This window comes from Polistes fuscatus, unplaced genomic scaffold (assembly GCF_010416935.1).
Source record: "Polistes fuscatus isolate 324 unplaced genomic scaffold, CU_Pfus_HIC Scaffold9, whole genome shotgun sequence".
Taxonomy (NCBI): domain Eukaryota; kingdom Metazoa; phylum Arthropoda; class Insecta; order Hymenoptera; family Vespidae; genus Polistes; species Polistes fuscatus.
The window spans coordinates 5,732,745-5,748,246 of NW_025113173.1; the positions used below are offsets into that span (position 1 = coordinate 5,732,745).

Consider the following 15,502-nt stretch of genomic DNA (forward strand, 5'->3'; position numbering starts at 1 on the left):
GAGCTGAAGAAAAGGGAAAGAGGAAAGGGAGAGGAAAAAAAGTAAAACAGGGGGGAAAAGTTCGAAGACGCAAACGTTCATCCAAATTGACAGGAGGCACTGCCTTTCTACGATTCGTTAAATTCCCTTGAGAATTTTCTAACCGAATCCTACGTGACCGCTGGTCCCTATGTCTGTCTTTTCACGTGTCTACTTTTCCTTTTTATTTTATTTTTGTATTTTGTCCTATTTTATTTCGAAAAATCGAAGGTGATCGAGACGGAAGAAGAAAAAGAAGAAGAAATAAGACAAGGAAACGAAATAATCGTTCCCTTCTGACTATCCTTTTTCCTATCTTCTCGTAGAATAGAAAACGAAAAGGTAAGAGAGAAAAAGAAAATCGTGATCGTAAAGTTAAAAGTCCCTCGAGCACTTTTACTCCCCTATTTTTAGTCTTTCTCTCTTTGTTTTTCCGTCTCCTTCCGTCTCATTCACTTCCGTATCTGTCTTAAAAACAGACTCGTTTTCGAAACAATTCCATTGAACGTTCCGAGTTTAATCCAGTTAAAGTCTTTTTTACGAAAAGAAGAAGAGGAAAAATAAATATAGAACAATTGCGTGAGTTGGTAAATTCGTAAAAATTTGGTTAAAAATTGAAAAACGAAGGGAAGGAACGTTGTTGTCGGAGAAGAAAATGAATTTGAAGCGTTTAAGATGCGAGAAAGAGATAGAGGAAGAGAGAAATAGTCTTCGACGCGAGCATTTATTTTCGGCCAATTAGCGGCATTCCTCGACGCAAATATCTTCCTTGGGACTTGTTCGCGAGTTGCATAACATGGCGGGGAATGAGAAAAGAGAAAAAAAGATAAGAATAAGACGAGGGAAGGTGGAGACGTACAGGCACGCGACACCCTAAGCACACAAAGCGTACCGATCTTTTCCAATCGGATCTCAATTGCATTCTTTATTCTTCCTTCCAATTGCAATTTCCATTGGAGACATTTTTCGTCTACACTAGCGGTACACGCATACCACTTTCCCCCTACGTACGATTATAATTATAATTATTATTATCATCCGACGAGTGCAAGTCGTTTCGAAGATGTTTAGAAACGTGGAAAAAAACCTTTTTACCTCCCTCCCTCTTGTCATCAATCCCACTCTCCTATCTCTTTCAAGTTGTATCGTCTCAGCGCCGATTTCGTCGCTTATATTTAGCCGCGAGACACCGTCTGTCGGTGACATTGGCGACATTTTTGAAATTCACCGCATACTTTCGCGTCTGGCGTGTTTGCGCTAATCTCACTTTAGAGAGGAGGGAAAAAGAGGGATACAACGAGGAATACAGCGAAAGGGGGGGGGGCAAGAAGAATATTCGAACTTTCTTTTTAATTGACTTTTCTTACGAATTTCGTTCGAATTATCTTTGCTTTTTCAAGAAAATATCAAATAAAAGAAAAATATTCGTCGTATTTTTGCATTATGCTCGAGATAAAAGTTGAGCGAGCCTGTAGAAAACCCGGAGGAGAGCATCGTAGCAATTATCATCAGGATTTATTCGATCCATCCACCCACCAGCACACGATCGTCGTTTACAGTCCATTTCGGTCGACCACGAGACTATTATTCGCGTTTTGCGGTTAGCCTCTCTCTCTACTCTGAAAATTCGGTCAGTGAACTCTCTTCTCTCTCTCTCCCTTTTGGTAGAGAGACACGGAATATCTCTCGTCAAGCTATCCCTGCCAAGCTAATTACAAGCACCGTCGAAGAAAAGGAGCCATGGCATACTGATTGGGAGTAATTACTGTGACACGAGTCTAGACAAACTTAACATTCAATAACGAAGCATTCGTGCGAGACACCCTTCCCTCTCTCTCTCTCTCTCTCTTTTGAGAAACTCATCAACTCCGTTTTACTATTCCACTACACCTATAAACACCTTGGGAGAACATTTAGACTATCAATTATCATATTGCTTCGAACGTGCGAAATATTTTGATTAATAGAAAAATATATAATTGACCCGCGTACGTTGGCAATTCTAATTGAAGGAATTATTTAGTAATCCTAAGAGAGGATTATCCAACGCGTCACGCGTACGAAGAGGAAGTCGTGCTCCAATTTGGAATCGAGGAAAACTCGCGAGAGAACCGAGAAAATAAGAGAAACTTGGTAAACGGGGGGAGAGGGGCGTTAGCGTTTCGAGCAAGCACTCGACCCGTTCAAATCTCTCCCGAGGACAGATTAATTATTAAGGAAGTGCGAGATGCGAGAGGATTTTCCCTCCTACCGTATTCCCCTTTCGTGCTCGCAATTTACGTTTAAAGAATGTTTTTGTTTGAAAAATGTACAACTAAAAAATGTGACGTTGATCCGTTTGGTTTTGTTGTCGTTAAGCGGGGCGTTGGAAAATAAATCCTTTTGTCGAATTTGTTTGTAAGATATCGCAACCGAAGGTGGTAGTATCATCTCGTTAGGGCCGTTAGCCCGTCTCTCGGCGCCAAAACAGTGGTTTCGAATTACCCGTACTCTCTGCCAAGAAGCGATCCGTTAAATCACCGGCTGACTTTTCTCACCGCGCTTACGGCCCCGTCGAGCTCATTAGACGTCGTCGATTAACTTTTCCGTGCCTCTTCTCTTCCATTCCTCTCCGAGTGATTTCACGCGTACGAGAAAGTACGCATGGCGGAAACTTACGATAGCAATATATAGTTGCGTGCACTTAAGAACTCGGTAAGGACACCGGTATATAAGGCTAAAAAGTCATTGACGAAATTCAACGTAGACAAAACATCTAATATTTCTACGTCGAGAGTGGGCTAAGCCATTGACTACGTTTAAGCCCGAAATAAATTGCTCGATGATCTTTCAACGATGTTTATCTAAGGAGAAATTTGTAAATGTCATTTCGCGTTCAACGTCAACTGTTATTCCATGTCAAATTATGACCATTTTTCTTCCTTTCTTTATAGGATGAAACATAATTAACGCGAAAGGGTTCGAATGATATTGCAATTCTTTTAAGGAGAACCAATGGCCCCGACGGATCTTCCTTCCCGTTGGAAAGTTTAGCGATGTCAAATGAGATCCGACAGTTTAACGCTCATTTAACTCGGTTACATCCGACCAAACTAGTTTCCAAACTTCTCTTTCTCTCTCTTTCCCCGTGTCTTCTTTTCTAGCTCCTATTTCAAATGGTTTTACGCGCGTTCACATTTTACGGGCTAACGAATTTTCAGAATGGAATAGATAAGAATACGATTTCCCGTGGCGAAGTTGGAAGAAAATCGAAAGATGCGAAAAGGTGGTGCAATGCTAGGGGGCCATGACGACGACGACGACGATGATGATGATGATGATGATGATGTTACGGGGAAAGAGAAACTAAGAGTTTTAAATTTATCGTCTGGAACTTTTTATTCGAGTGATTCCGTAGGGAGGACCCTATCGAGAGAGGAGACATGCCCTCTCTTCTTCGATTACCGAGAACGCAGCCGGTCACCGCACCAAATTATCCAACTTTTTACCTCGTTCAATGCCTAATGACTTTCTCCCTTTTTTTCTTTTAAATTAAACTCGATTTTTCTTCTTCTTCTTCTTCTTTTATCCCCCCCCTTTTTTTCCTATCTCTCTCTATTGGCTATGAAATCTATTATTTCCAAATTAACGGACGGCTTGCCATTCGATAAATCATTTTTTTCTTTAATAGTTTCAATGTACGCTTCGAGAATCGATAGGTTCCTGTAATACTTTATTCGATTTTTCTAAAATAAAGTTATGACAAATAAAAAGGGAAGAAAAGATTGCGCATATAGGAAGTAAGTAAAAGGGGTGCAGTACTTTGGTCATATAACCCCTCTAGAATTCGAAGGAGGGTAGTTTGCTCCATAAGCTGGACGAACGAACGCTTTGAAGTCTTGCGCGACGGTCTAGCGTAGAAAGCGGACGAAGTAAATTTGATTTCGTAGAAATTCCAAAGTGCAAAGCAGTCTCGAGTGTACGAGAGAGAGAGAGAAAGAGAAGGACGGAGGATGATGATAAAAGAAAAAAAAGAGCTTACGGGAAAAGGGTGGAATTACTTGCATGACCGACTACAAATGCAAGAACGCATCCTCGTTGAAACTTCGTTAACGAGAACGTTACTCGATCCTCTTGAATTTAATGAATATTTAAAATGCATTGGACAACACAATGGCAAATCTTTTAACTTTTCTCTGACTTTTTCCCTTTTTTCTTCTCTCTTGAAAAAGTACAATGACGAATTTGAAATTAAAAATTAATTTCTCTCTCGTCCAATTTACCGTCCGCGAAATCATTTTGAAGCTACTCTTTTTCAAATTGTAAAATCGATTACAATGATTATCAAGTAAAAGGAAAAGCATAGAAAATGAAACAAACGAATAGAAACGCTTGAGAAACGAAATTTGTTCTCTGGAACGAATTTTCGTTTCTTCATCTCTCAAATTAACTTTATTATTTACTCGTGGAGAAAACGGCAAAACCGAAGAACGAAGCTTTCGGGATTAAACTACTATTAGGGACACTTGAATTTGATTTTCTTGATTGCGGTAGCCCAATCATATTTCGTTTAACAAATTTTGCACTATTGTGTTGCTAAAAGTTCCTATTTACCTTTAACTCCTTTCTCCATCTAAAAAGGAAAAAAGGAAAAAAAAGAAATAAGAGAAACAACGATAAGAATTTTTCGCGAGAAAATGAAAAAAATTCTTTCGCCCGAACAAGATTTCGCCGGGGTTAAAAAGTTCGGCTTTATCGTTGATAATAAAACATCGTTCTTCTTTCCTGAGACTTTTCCAATTCTCTCGTGGCCAGAAGAAGATTAAAACTGATCGAAACTACTTGCCAAAGTTCTTTCGCCTTTTAAGATAACTCGGTTCATTCCAATTCTTTTCTTTTCGACGGAACGTTTGTAAAAGCTCCTGTTAAATCACTGAACAATTCCACCGAGAGTCTCTTCGATTTTTCGACAAGAAACCATAAAAAAAAAAAGAAGAAGAAGAAATAAAAATTGTCGAGAGTAATTCAACCCTGTATTTTTGGATTATGAATTTTTCAACGAGAAAATCAAATAGAAAGAAGGTAAACGAAATGTTTGATAAAGGAAGAATCACTTGAAACATCAAATAAAAAAGACAAATAGCGGATGGAGAGAGAGAGAGAAAGAGAAAGATAAATAAAAAGATAAAAAGACAAAGAGGATTTATTTTTCAGTTTGCGGGAAATATCCGCGTACCTTTGGGACGAAGGGTTATATTAGTGGGTATATATATTACTGCAGCAATTCTACACACTAGGAGAAACAACCATCGTTCTCTCTCGTTCCTCTCTTTGTCTTTTTCTTCTTTTTTTTATCCCCCTAGCCGCAGTTCCTCTCTCGCAGCAAAGTTAATTGCCAGATCAAAGACCTACGAGTTTCCGAACTCTCCACGCGACTTTAACTCGCAACCCTAACGTGCGAGCTTTGTGGCTCTTAAAGCTTTACTACCCTGGAACCCCTTCGACGTTTCCTTTTTTTCTTTTCGATCATTCTATCGCGATTTGCCGCGAACGCCCCACGTTAACGTTCCTTATTTCCGTCCTATATTTTTTTCTATTTTCTAATTTATTCTCCCTCACATATCTCGTCGACTTAGAAAATAAGGTGCTACCGAAGAAGAAAAAAAAGTAGTAAGAGGGTTAAAAAAGAAAAAAAAGAATCGACTCGTGCTCTCGTTGAAAAAGTAGACGCTTGTTTTCGACGACTAATAGCAAGACAAGAGGAGAACGTCTTGCCAGGATCATATTTCACGGCACCTTTCAGAGAGGGTAGACGTAAAAGAGGAAGAAAAAAGAAGAAGCAAGGCACGAAGCACTATCCGTGCCGAATTTTTCCCTAACTCGTCGTCGTTGAAGGCTGGAAGGAAAACCCAAAGACGTTCCCCTCCTCTCTATTGTAACTCGTCGAAAAAGGAATGAGAGGGACAACGAAGCTAAGATTACCACGATGCTTTTTCCAAACGACATCGCAGTCATTATCCTCAAATTTCCTTTATACAATCCAAATAATGCTCAAATTAATTCCACGAGTTCTCATTTTCCAAATCCGATCCAACTAATCATTGCAAATGAATAAAAACGAGCTAATAAATTTGATATTTAATCAAATTCAAACCCATTGGTATTCCGTTGACAATTGTTAAACATTTTTTTAACTCGTATTAACTCTTTGGGGTACGGTGGGATTAAAAGTATCCTACCTTTAATAATGGAAGATCGATCATCCTGCAGGAAGGAAATTTACATGGGGGGCCAAAGAGACGGAGCACTTAACGTTCTCCTTTTGCGCGTGTATGGGTGCGATGTTCCCTCTCTCGCTCCCTCTCTCGCATCGAGCAAGACTTTGCGATCCTTCGTTTGTAAACACGTTTAAAAGGACGAGACTGTGGTATTCGAGGAGCTTTGCTCGAGTTCTCTTGCCATTCGGACCATTCCGAGTTTGCGGCGTTGCTGGCAACTTGTCTCAATTTACGGGAACGATGCTTGCATTCCGTGGACAGCAGACTCCCAAGCCTCCACACCACCAGGCTAATTTATATTAATTTTAGACGCGTATATATTCGAATTAACACGCTACTATCCCGCGAGAAATCACGAGGAAACGTCTCCCGATGCTTTTCGAGCATTCCAGCTTTGAATTTGTTGGTAGAAGAAGAGGACAGGGAGAGAGAGAGAGAGGTATGCTTCGCTATGTGTTCTCTCTATCTGTGGGAGAAACAAAAACAAATAGATGAACAGAGAGAAAGAAGAAAAAGAAAAAGAAGAAGAAGAAGGTACGAGAATAAATCAAAGCGACGGCACGCGCTTCCTTCCTTCTCTTTTCGAAAAACCAACGAGCTGCTTCATTAATCTCAATCGGGGATGCGTTTCCGTGCTTTTCATTTTCCTTTTAATCTCCATTCATACCCGCTCGATTTTCCTTGATCCGTTCTTTCGTCCAGCCTAAATCAACATTCCAGTAGTCCACTCTACAAATTGCTGAATTAATTATCCGTATTAACGGACGTAACTACTACTATCAACTTTCAAACGATTTTCTCGATCTATCTTTTTTCTTATCTCAACGTTTCTGGAATGTTGTTAAAGTCTCGTTCATTTGTTTTATCCTATCTGTTTTTAGATATCATACATTCTGGATCCGAGAACTCGTCTACTCGCATAATGGTCGCCTGTTGTTTATGGTAAGTGTTCTATCAAATAATTTTCTTTTCTAACGATATTTAATAACGAAACATCTAAATTAGATATTTATGAACATTCCCAACAACCGGATGACGTTCATTCATAGAATAGAAAATGATCGGAGGCTTCTCGCATCTTCTCTTGATCGAAGAACGATCGATCCCATAACTCTAAAGGAAAATCAAGAGGAGAAAGCAGAGAGTTCAGATGTCGTAATTAATTTTCGGAAGTCGTTAACCGTCGCTTCCTTATCCAGTTATCCAACACCTAAATCAGTCCTGAGCGAAGCGACAAGCAGCTACGTGCTTCCGCCTGTAGTCTCTTAAATCCTTCTTATCCCTTGAATTATATGCATCCGTAGATGCAACGCATAGATGAAGGAAGAGAAGGAAGGAGGGAGGAGGGAGGGAAATAGAGAGTGAAATTTTATTTGAATTTGTACGCGTCTCTAGCAAGTTTCTTAGCTTCTTCGTAAAGATTGGAAATGGTCCAATGTTGTGTAGCAGACAGGAATGCAGACCCTCCTCTATCTCCCCCTCTCCCCCTCTTCCTTTCTTTCTTATTATTTTTTTTTCTTTAAATCTCTAGAATCTCTAGTTCTATGCGCACATGTACGTGTCTATGGATAAACGGTGGGAGGTGTTAAATCACCGAGAACGGACGTCGTCGTCGTCGTTCTGTCACAACGTCAAGTCGTGCCTGTGAATTATTCGAAATTTAATCTGCTTTTAATTCGCAATCAGATATAAACCTTTTAAACAGACGAATGGCGCTACGTTACCAACGATTAACGCGTTCATTAGTTACACTTTTTATTTGGAATATTTGTACATTTTTTCATGGCACTGGAATTTGGGAAAAAAAAACAGTTGTTGATATCTTTTTTTCATTGAACTCTTTCTTTTCTCTCTTCCTAAGAATATTATATCACGTCGTCGTCGTCGTCATCATCATCATCATCATAAAAGATGCAACTCAGAAGGGAGCCAAAAATCGAAGATCGATTCGCGATTCGGTTGACGCTTACACGTAGTAGACAGATAAATGTATTGGTGGGAGGCGCCTCTAACGATTGCCAAGGAGTCCTAGACTCGTGATCGCATTGTTAGACTCGAAGACAAAGTGCTTTGTACCCGGGTTCTATTACACTTACACATTTGCTTTACCTTCGTTCGTTCGTTCAAATGACTATCCGCTTCTATTCCTTACTTCCCGACACACTAATTCCACGTCTCTAGGTTGAGAATACGTGTTACTTGACCTAGCTAAATTATTTCGACAATTTTCTTTCCTCTTTTCTTTTTTCGTTCTCGTTGAGATCCCGATGCCAAATAACTTTTTTCGAGTTACTCATAAGGAATATTAATTATCTTTAAACTCCACGAGCGTATTGCAACGTTGGCACGAAACGTCAGTCGGTATCCATCTGTTTAAATTATTCTCACACCAAGTCCGGATTCGCGACCTACTTTATTCGGTATAAATGATGGAAAAGGTTGCGATCATTTTTTCGAGAGTCCTTCGTTTAGGATTCTCGAAAAAGTCCCACGAGCGCGTTAGAATTATTTGAATAAAACAGAGGTCCGAGATGTGAAATTGAATATCCGGGTTCTTCGAAGAAGGAATATTTTTTCATTTCGATTCGTTGGAATTTAGGATCGAAAGTTTAGTCTTTTTGGCTCGACTCTCGTGCGTCCATCCGCGGTGTTACGTAATTGGTAGCAGGTGGCGAACGACGGAAGGTGGTTGGCCCACGCAGACCCGACTAACTGTGAAACTAACGAGGAAAAAGAGTAAGAGGAAGAACGACGAAGAAGACGACGAGGGAGAGGCGTCTGCGACGTTGGCTATAAATAATAGAGGGAATCCCAAGGTGCTAGAAGAACTTACTCGCATATATACTTCACGAGCAAATATACACTCGCTCGTGCCAGTTGCACTCCGATCGCGATCGACACTTTCGAATTCTTCCTTATTTCCACTTAGGATTCGTCAATAATTCCAACTTCAAATTGCATTCTTCCGTTCCTCCCTTTTCTTATTCTTTTCTTTTTGCTTTTAAATGTAAATAGGAAGATTCAGCCCAGGGACGTACGTTCGCGCGTTCACCTCTCATCGATCCAACGGAATATTTCAACGATGGCCAAACTCTGCAAACGAATAGTAGGTCGGAAAACAAAAGGGCATGGAAAACTAAAAAGGAAACAAAAAGAGAAGGGAGTCAGCAGGAATAATACGAAACTGCTTTGAATGTCGTCGTTTCTTTCCTATGCTTTTCGTATTCCTCCTTGTTGACGACACGAGCATGCAATGACCCAGATTGGTAAAGCGAACTGCTCGAGACCGAACCATCCCTTTTTCCCGGCGCTTATTTTGAACGATTCGCAGTCGTTCTTCCTACTTCCTTCCAGTCTTACGATTTTCCTTGCCGTGGGCGTAAGAGTAGATGTCTAAGGGCTTCCCATTTTTCATTTTTCGTGTTCGTTCAACTCGTGACATTTAACGGAGCTCCTTCATTACGGGGAAACTTCTTCTTTTTCTCATCCTATTCCAATGAGGCCTTGAAAAATTCATTAAACCAAACGATTACTCAAAGGAAACTTTTCTTCCCTAGAGAGAATTCTTTGAAATACCAATAATGAAAGAGAAGGAAAGAGAAGGAGATAAAGAATGTCAAAGAAAACGTCGTTACATTTATTGTATTACGAAAATAAAATGTCAAAAAAGAATAATGGAAAGAGGAAGAGAAGAAGAAGAGCAAAGTAACCGCGAGTAACGTAGATCTCTGTTTCGCACTCGGTTAGGAATTTCGCTGATGAATTATGAAAGAGCGGAATCTGCGAAACATCGAAAGGTCGTTGGCGATAATGTCTGTATCGCATTCACTGGAATGCAAGAGAGTGTGCAGCAAGGCAACTCTCGACGATGCCTCTAATCGACAAATTCCACTCGATAATTGCAATAACCGTCGAGCATCCACTCGTGCACTCTTTCAACGCTACCGGTAAATACGATATGGGAGTAGTAGTTCATTTGAGATCGGTTTGTTTATCAAGATACTTCATCCTTTTCCTTTTTTTCTTTTTTTTTTTCTTTTTTATAATGTTGTAACCAAGATCGACCCAAATAGGACGACTTTTTAATTAAAGATTTACTCGACGTTTGAGATTAATGAAGTCTCAAATGAAATTTACCGAAGAAACCATGTCGTCTTCGAACGCAAAAATGATGATTCCTGTCATTTAAACGAACAAAGATAATCCTCCTTAAGATTTATGTTCGCGAATATCACGGAACATGTTTAATAAAGCTCGAAATGAAAGATATCGCAAAGCTTTATTCTAAAGATATCCGCATTACCATCAGCAATATAAACTCTATTCTATCTACTCCTTCCAAGTTTTGTTGCTACGAGCTAGAAAGACATTATCGTTTATCGTAAACGATGGATCCCTAGGGTAGTTTCCAAGACAACCGAGGGTTAAATTCGCATCTCCTGATTTTCCTCCTACATTTCGTTCGTATCCCGTGAGACGAGAAAAAAAAATTGTACTTAAAAGAACTATACCGAGAAACAGAATTGCTCGATTTGTCATTTTGCAAAAAATCCTGAGAAGATGCAAATAAAAACGATAATAAAGATAGTGAAATTTTGGTTTGTTTTGCAGACAAATCTGGCGTTGGTTTTAAGTTTGGAAAAAGTGTCCGGATTCGCGGACGAGGTTGTCCTGGTGTTCAGCGGCGGTGGCGGTGGCGAAGGAGGGAGGAGGGAGAGCCAAGGAAAGAGGACCGAGCTCAAAGTTCGATATTATCCGCTAAAATTCGAGAAATCTCTGGTCCAAAGTGGCTAAGAGCGTAAGTCCCCGTCGAGTGCACCAAGAGTGCTCCGGGGTGGAGGCGCAGGTGCAGGTGCAGCAAGAGAGGCGAGCACCGAGGCGCATGCCTCACCTGGGGCCTGACATGACAACCCGGCTGTCCGCCATGTTTTACACGGTCGAGGTCGGGGACACCAAGTTCACCATTCTCAAGCGATACCAAAATCTCAAACCAATTGGTTCCGGTGCTCAGGGAATCGTCTGGTGAGTCGAATTTTATTTTTATTCGATTCATCCTCATTTCAATCACATTTATTTCGATACGAGTGTTTCGCATTGTCTTAGAAACGTGCACGTTTTATTTTATAATTGGATCAACAAATCTCACCGATATTACATCGATCAAAATGTTAAAGAAAAATTCATCGGCAAACTGTTATTCTTTTTCCTTCTACTTTGTTAATCCTCGAATGAATTGAATTGAAGTGGACTGAAAGGCTGCTTTATCGTAAATGCGATTGTTTGTTGATCCAAAATCCAAACGTAATGCGTTTAACTGTGCTTTATTGTTAGCGTTTCTCTTTCTCTCTTGTCGAAATCGATTAAAGATGAAGTAGGTAAGTTGTGTTTAGTGTCTTCTTTTGTTACCTATTCCTTCTTTCTCTTTCCTGGCACTGATCTTTCTTTCTCCTAGCACTCTGAATTATTCTCTAGACAAGGAGAGATGTATTTGGTAAGTCCTGGAGTATACGGATATTGGTTTTCGATGAAATTCAAGCACTAGTCTCGGCTAACAAAAAGGTAAGTTTTAGGATGCAATAAGATCGATAGCACATTCAATGGGAAAAGCTTCGGGAAAATTGCCGATCGAGTCATCTTTTACGGCTATGCCTTTTCCTTTAACTTAGACCATAAGATATAACCTATACAATGTGGAGGATTTTCGATTCATCGATCGGTTTGATAAAAAGGGGAAGAAACTTCTTCTACTTCTTCTTCTTCTACTCTATTATCCGATGCAATTTATTTCTTTTCTTTTTTTTTACTTCTTGCGATTGTTTTCGGTACATTTCCTTCTTTCTCTTTTCTTAAATTATCAAAACATATAGTTTAAAAGGGGGAAATGTCGTAAAACGAGAACCATCCATACTTACGATCCTATTTAATAATTTAACGTATGCTCCTGAATCTATGCACGTTTCTTTTAACGTAATATTTAATTTCGAGAGTCGCGTAACAAAGATCAGTGTCTTCTATGTCTATTAACGCCAATCATATAACACCCCTCATTACATTCATTTATATTACTTTTAAGTTTATCTTATTTATATCTCACTATGATTATTTTGTATGATTTGATTATCCTTTTGCATGGTTTTTGGACCCATCCGAACGATACATCCTCTTTACCAAACTTTCTTTGATATTTCAAGAAACTTCGGACAGATTTGCAATAGAAAATGTGGTGAAAAAAAAAGAAGAATAAAAAAATGTATGGATGGTTCCGACAATCAGGCAAGATCTGTCCATCGACAAAGAGAATTTGTAGTAGAATTATTTTTCGATCCGATGAAAAAAAGAAGAAAATGAAAAAAAATGTAAAGTAAAAACGCGCACACGCGGGGAAAGTAATGTTATTAAATTCTTTTTGTCAAAAGAAGGCACAAACGTCGTTACGACACGTTTTCTTTTCCTTTGTATCTTGTTGTGCTTGTCGTTGGTTTGGTAGCTAGAGCTGCGCGTATACGCTAGTTAACGTACGAGCCAAGTTCGAGCGAAACGGGAGAGGGAAGAAAGAAAGAAGGGAGAAATATTAGGCAGTTAAGGTATGGCTAACGCAGTACCCGCAAGCGCAATGGAACCTGCCAACGTTAGAAGTGGTTATCGCCGTCATGTTTTCGGTGATACCGAACTTTGCATACCTGAGAGATACATTGACGTCGAGCCACGTGGCGTTGGCGCTCAGGGTGTCGTTTGGTGAGTCGTTTTTATCATTTCCATTTTTTTTTTAGCCTCGAGCCTACCCAATGGATATTCATTAGATATTTCATATTATTTATCATACAAATTCTACCCGTTAAAAATGATCATTCGATCTTTTATGCGTTGTTTTCTCGATGTTTCTGTTACAGTGCTGCATACGACACAGTCACGGCGCAAAATGTGGCGATTAAGAAGTTGTCGAGACCTTTTCAAAACGTGACACACGCTAAAAGAGCCTACAGAGAGTTCAAACTCATGAAATTGGTCAATCACAAAAATGTAAGTTATCGGATTAGAATCCTTTCGTTATTATATGGGTCAGTCTCGTTCGTATCTTCCAAGTATATACACACGAGATCTTTATAAATTTTTGCTGGAAAGATTATCGCCTAAATCTTGATATATATAGTTACACTTGGATGATTTATCTTACAGATAATCGGTCTTTTAAACGCGTTTACGCCGCAACGGTCGTTGGACGAGTTTCAAGATGTGTATTTGGTGATGGAGCTTATGGACGCGAATCTGTGTCAGGTGATCCAGATGGATCTGGATCACGAACGTATGTCTTATCTGCTTTACCAAATGTTATGTGGTATCAAGCACTTGCACTCTGCTGGTATCATTCATAGGGTAAATATATTTCATTTTGACAAGCATTTTCAACGCTTAATAAATCATTGATATTTCGTTCAAAAGAGAAGAGTTATTCATTCCGTTATCAAATAACAGGATCTAAAACCAAGCAATATCGTAGTCAAGTCAGACTGCACGTTAAAAATTCTCGACTTTGGTCTGGCGAGAACTGCCGGAACAACGTTTATGATGACACCATACGTAGTTACGCGGTATTACCGAGCGCCAGAGGTAAATAAAATAATCGATTAAATCAAATTGTAAGATATTTTCAAACTAAAAACTTGGATCGTGGTGGTCGCGTTTGATTATTGACGAATGACTATAATATTGTTACTTTTATAGGTGATATTAGGTATGGGCTATAAAGAGAACGTGGACATATGGTCGGTAGGATGTATCATGGGTGAAATGATCAGAGGCGGCGTACTTTTTCCCGGTACGGATCACATCGATCAATGGAATAAAATAATTGGTGAGTTTCGATAGAAATCGTTGACGCGTTTCTTTACGATACGCGTATGCGTATCCTAAATTACGCTATCATTTATTTATTTTTCTTTTTCCTATATAATCGTAGAACAACTGGGAACTCCGGCGCAGGAATTCATGCAACGGTTGCAACCAACGGTGAGGAATTACGTGGAGAACAGACCGCGATATCCTGGATATCCGTTCGACAGGCTATTTCCGGATGTTCTGTTTCCCTCCGACTCGTCGGAGCATAATAGATTAAAGGGTGAGTAGGTCAGCGAGTCGTCGGCCCTTATTCCTAGTTAATCGATCGGCGTTTTTACGCGACGGAGAACAGCCCCCCTCCCTCCTCCTTATCAGAAGATCCCATCCTATTTCTAGATTATTTTTATTTACGACGCTAACGCGACAAAACAAAACAACTTTGTGTCTATGTGGTAGTAATATTATTTTCTCTTTTTTTTTTGTTTCACTTACATATTGCAGCGAGCCAGGCTAGGGACCTATTGTCGCGCATGCTCGTCATCGACCCAGAACGACGCATATCCGTCGACGACGCGTTGCTTCACAATTACATAAACGTCTGGTACGACGAGGGTGAAGTCAATGCTGTAAGTATCGATCGATCGTAATCGATCACTCATCAGACGTGATCACACTTTTTCTTTTTATTTTTTAACAAACACAAATAACACACGAGTGATCTTTTTCTTCTGTTTTTTTTTTCCTTTTCTTTTTCTTTTTGTATATTTTGTTATTTAGCCCGCACCTGGCCCATACGATCACAGCGTGGACGAGAGGGACCACGGTGTCGATCAATGGAAAGAACTGATCTATCAAGAGGTCATGGAATACGAGATAAGCCATAATTCGGCACCGGTCGTTGCTCAGCCCTCGGAGAGTGCAGGCTCCCGGTAGATACAGCGAAACTTGTTGTCCTCGCAGCTTTTCTTCTACACTTAGAGAAGAGAGAGAATTGTTCAAAAAAAAATAAAAAAGGGGAAGAGTGTCTTGTCGTATGAGATAGAGAAAGAAATAAATATTAGTAGACTGCTACTGGAACTCTCTCTCTCTCTCTTTCGCTCTCTCTCTCTCTCTCTTTCTCTCTCCTCTCTCTCTCTCTCTCTCTGTTTCTCTTTCTACCGATCCTCGAGCCATCGTTCTCAAAATGTTTGATAAATCAGACTAGCGACGAGTCTCTAAAAAAATAGAGAAATTCCTCCTTAATAAAGAAAAACAAGATGCAATTTAAAGATAAGCTACGAATAAACTTGGAATAATCTGGACGAAGAGGAGGAAGACGTGGAGAGAGCAAACTGTCCATTTTGTACTTTATTTTTCTCGTTGCTTTGTTCATTATAGAAAAACGAGCAACG

At 39.8% G+C, this 15,502-nt stretch overlaps 1 protein-coding gene across 8 annotated transcripts in view; it reads left to right on the plus strand.

Moving 5' to 3' along the window:
- The window catches only part of LOC122525358 (stress-activated protein kinase JNK), a 103,182-nt gene extending 88,019 nt beyond the window's left edge, over positions 1 to 15,163 (plus strand). For 5 of the 8 annotated variants that reach the window (XM_043648095.1, XM_043648099.1, XM_043648100.1 and 2 more), the window contains 9 exons: positions 7,157 to 7,217; positions 10,887 to 11,297; positions 13,166 to 13,295; positions 13,452 to 13,649; positions 13,749 to 13,883; positions 13,998 to 14,127; positions 14,233 to 14,391; positions 14,613 to 14,737; positions 14,889 to 15,163. In XM_043648095.1, the coding sequence (XP_043504030.1) occupies positions 11,158 to 11,297; positions 13,166 to 13,295; positions 13,452 to 13,649; positions 13,749 to 13,883; positions 13,998 to 14,127; positions 14,233 to 14,391; positions 14,613 to 14,737; positions 14,889 to 15,044 (1,173 nt within the window). In that variant the 5' untranslated portion in view covers positions 7,157 to 7,217; positions 10,887 to 11,157 and the 3' untranslated portion in view covers positions 15,045 to 15,163. Of the gene's footprint in view, positions 1 to 7,156; positions 7,218 to 10,886; positions 11,298 to 12,762; positions 13,011 to 13,165; positions 13,296 to 13,451; positions 13,650 to 13,748; positions 13,884 to 13,997; positions 14,128 to 14,232; positions 14,392 to 14,612; positions 14,738 to 14,888 lie in introns of those variants that run through there. The other 3 variants (XM_043648101.1, XM_043648098.1, XM_043648093.1) reach the window with 2 other exon arrangements.
- The last annotated feature ends 339 nt before the right edge of the window (positions 15,164 to 15,502 follow it).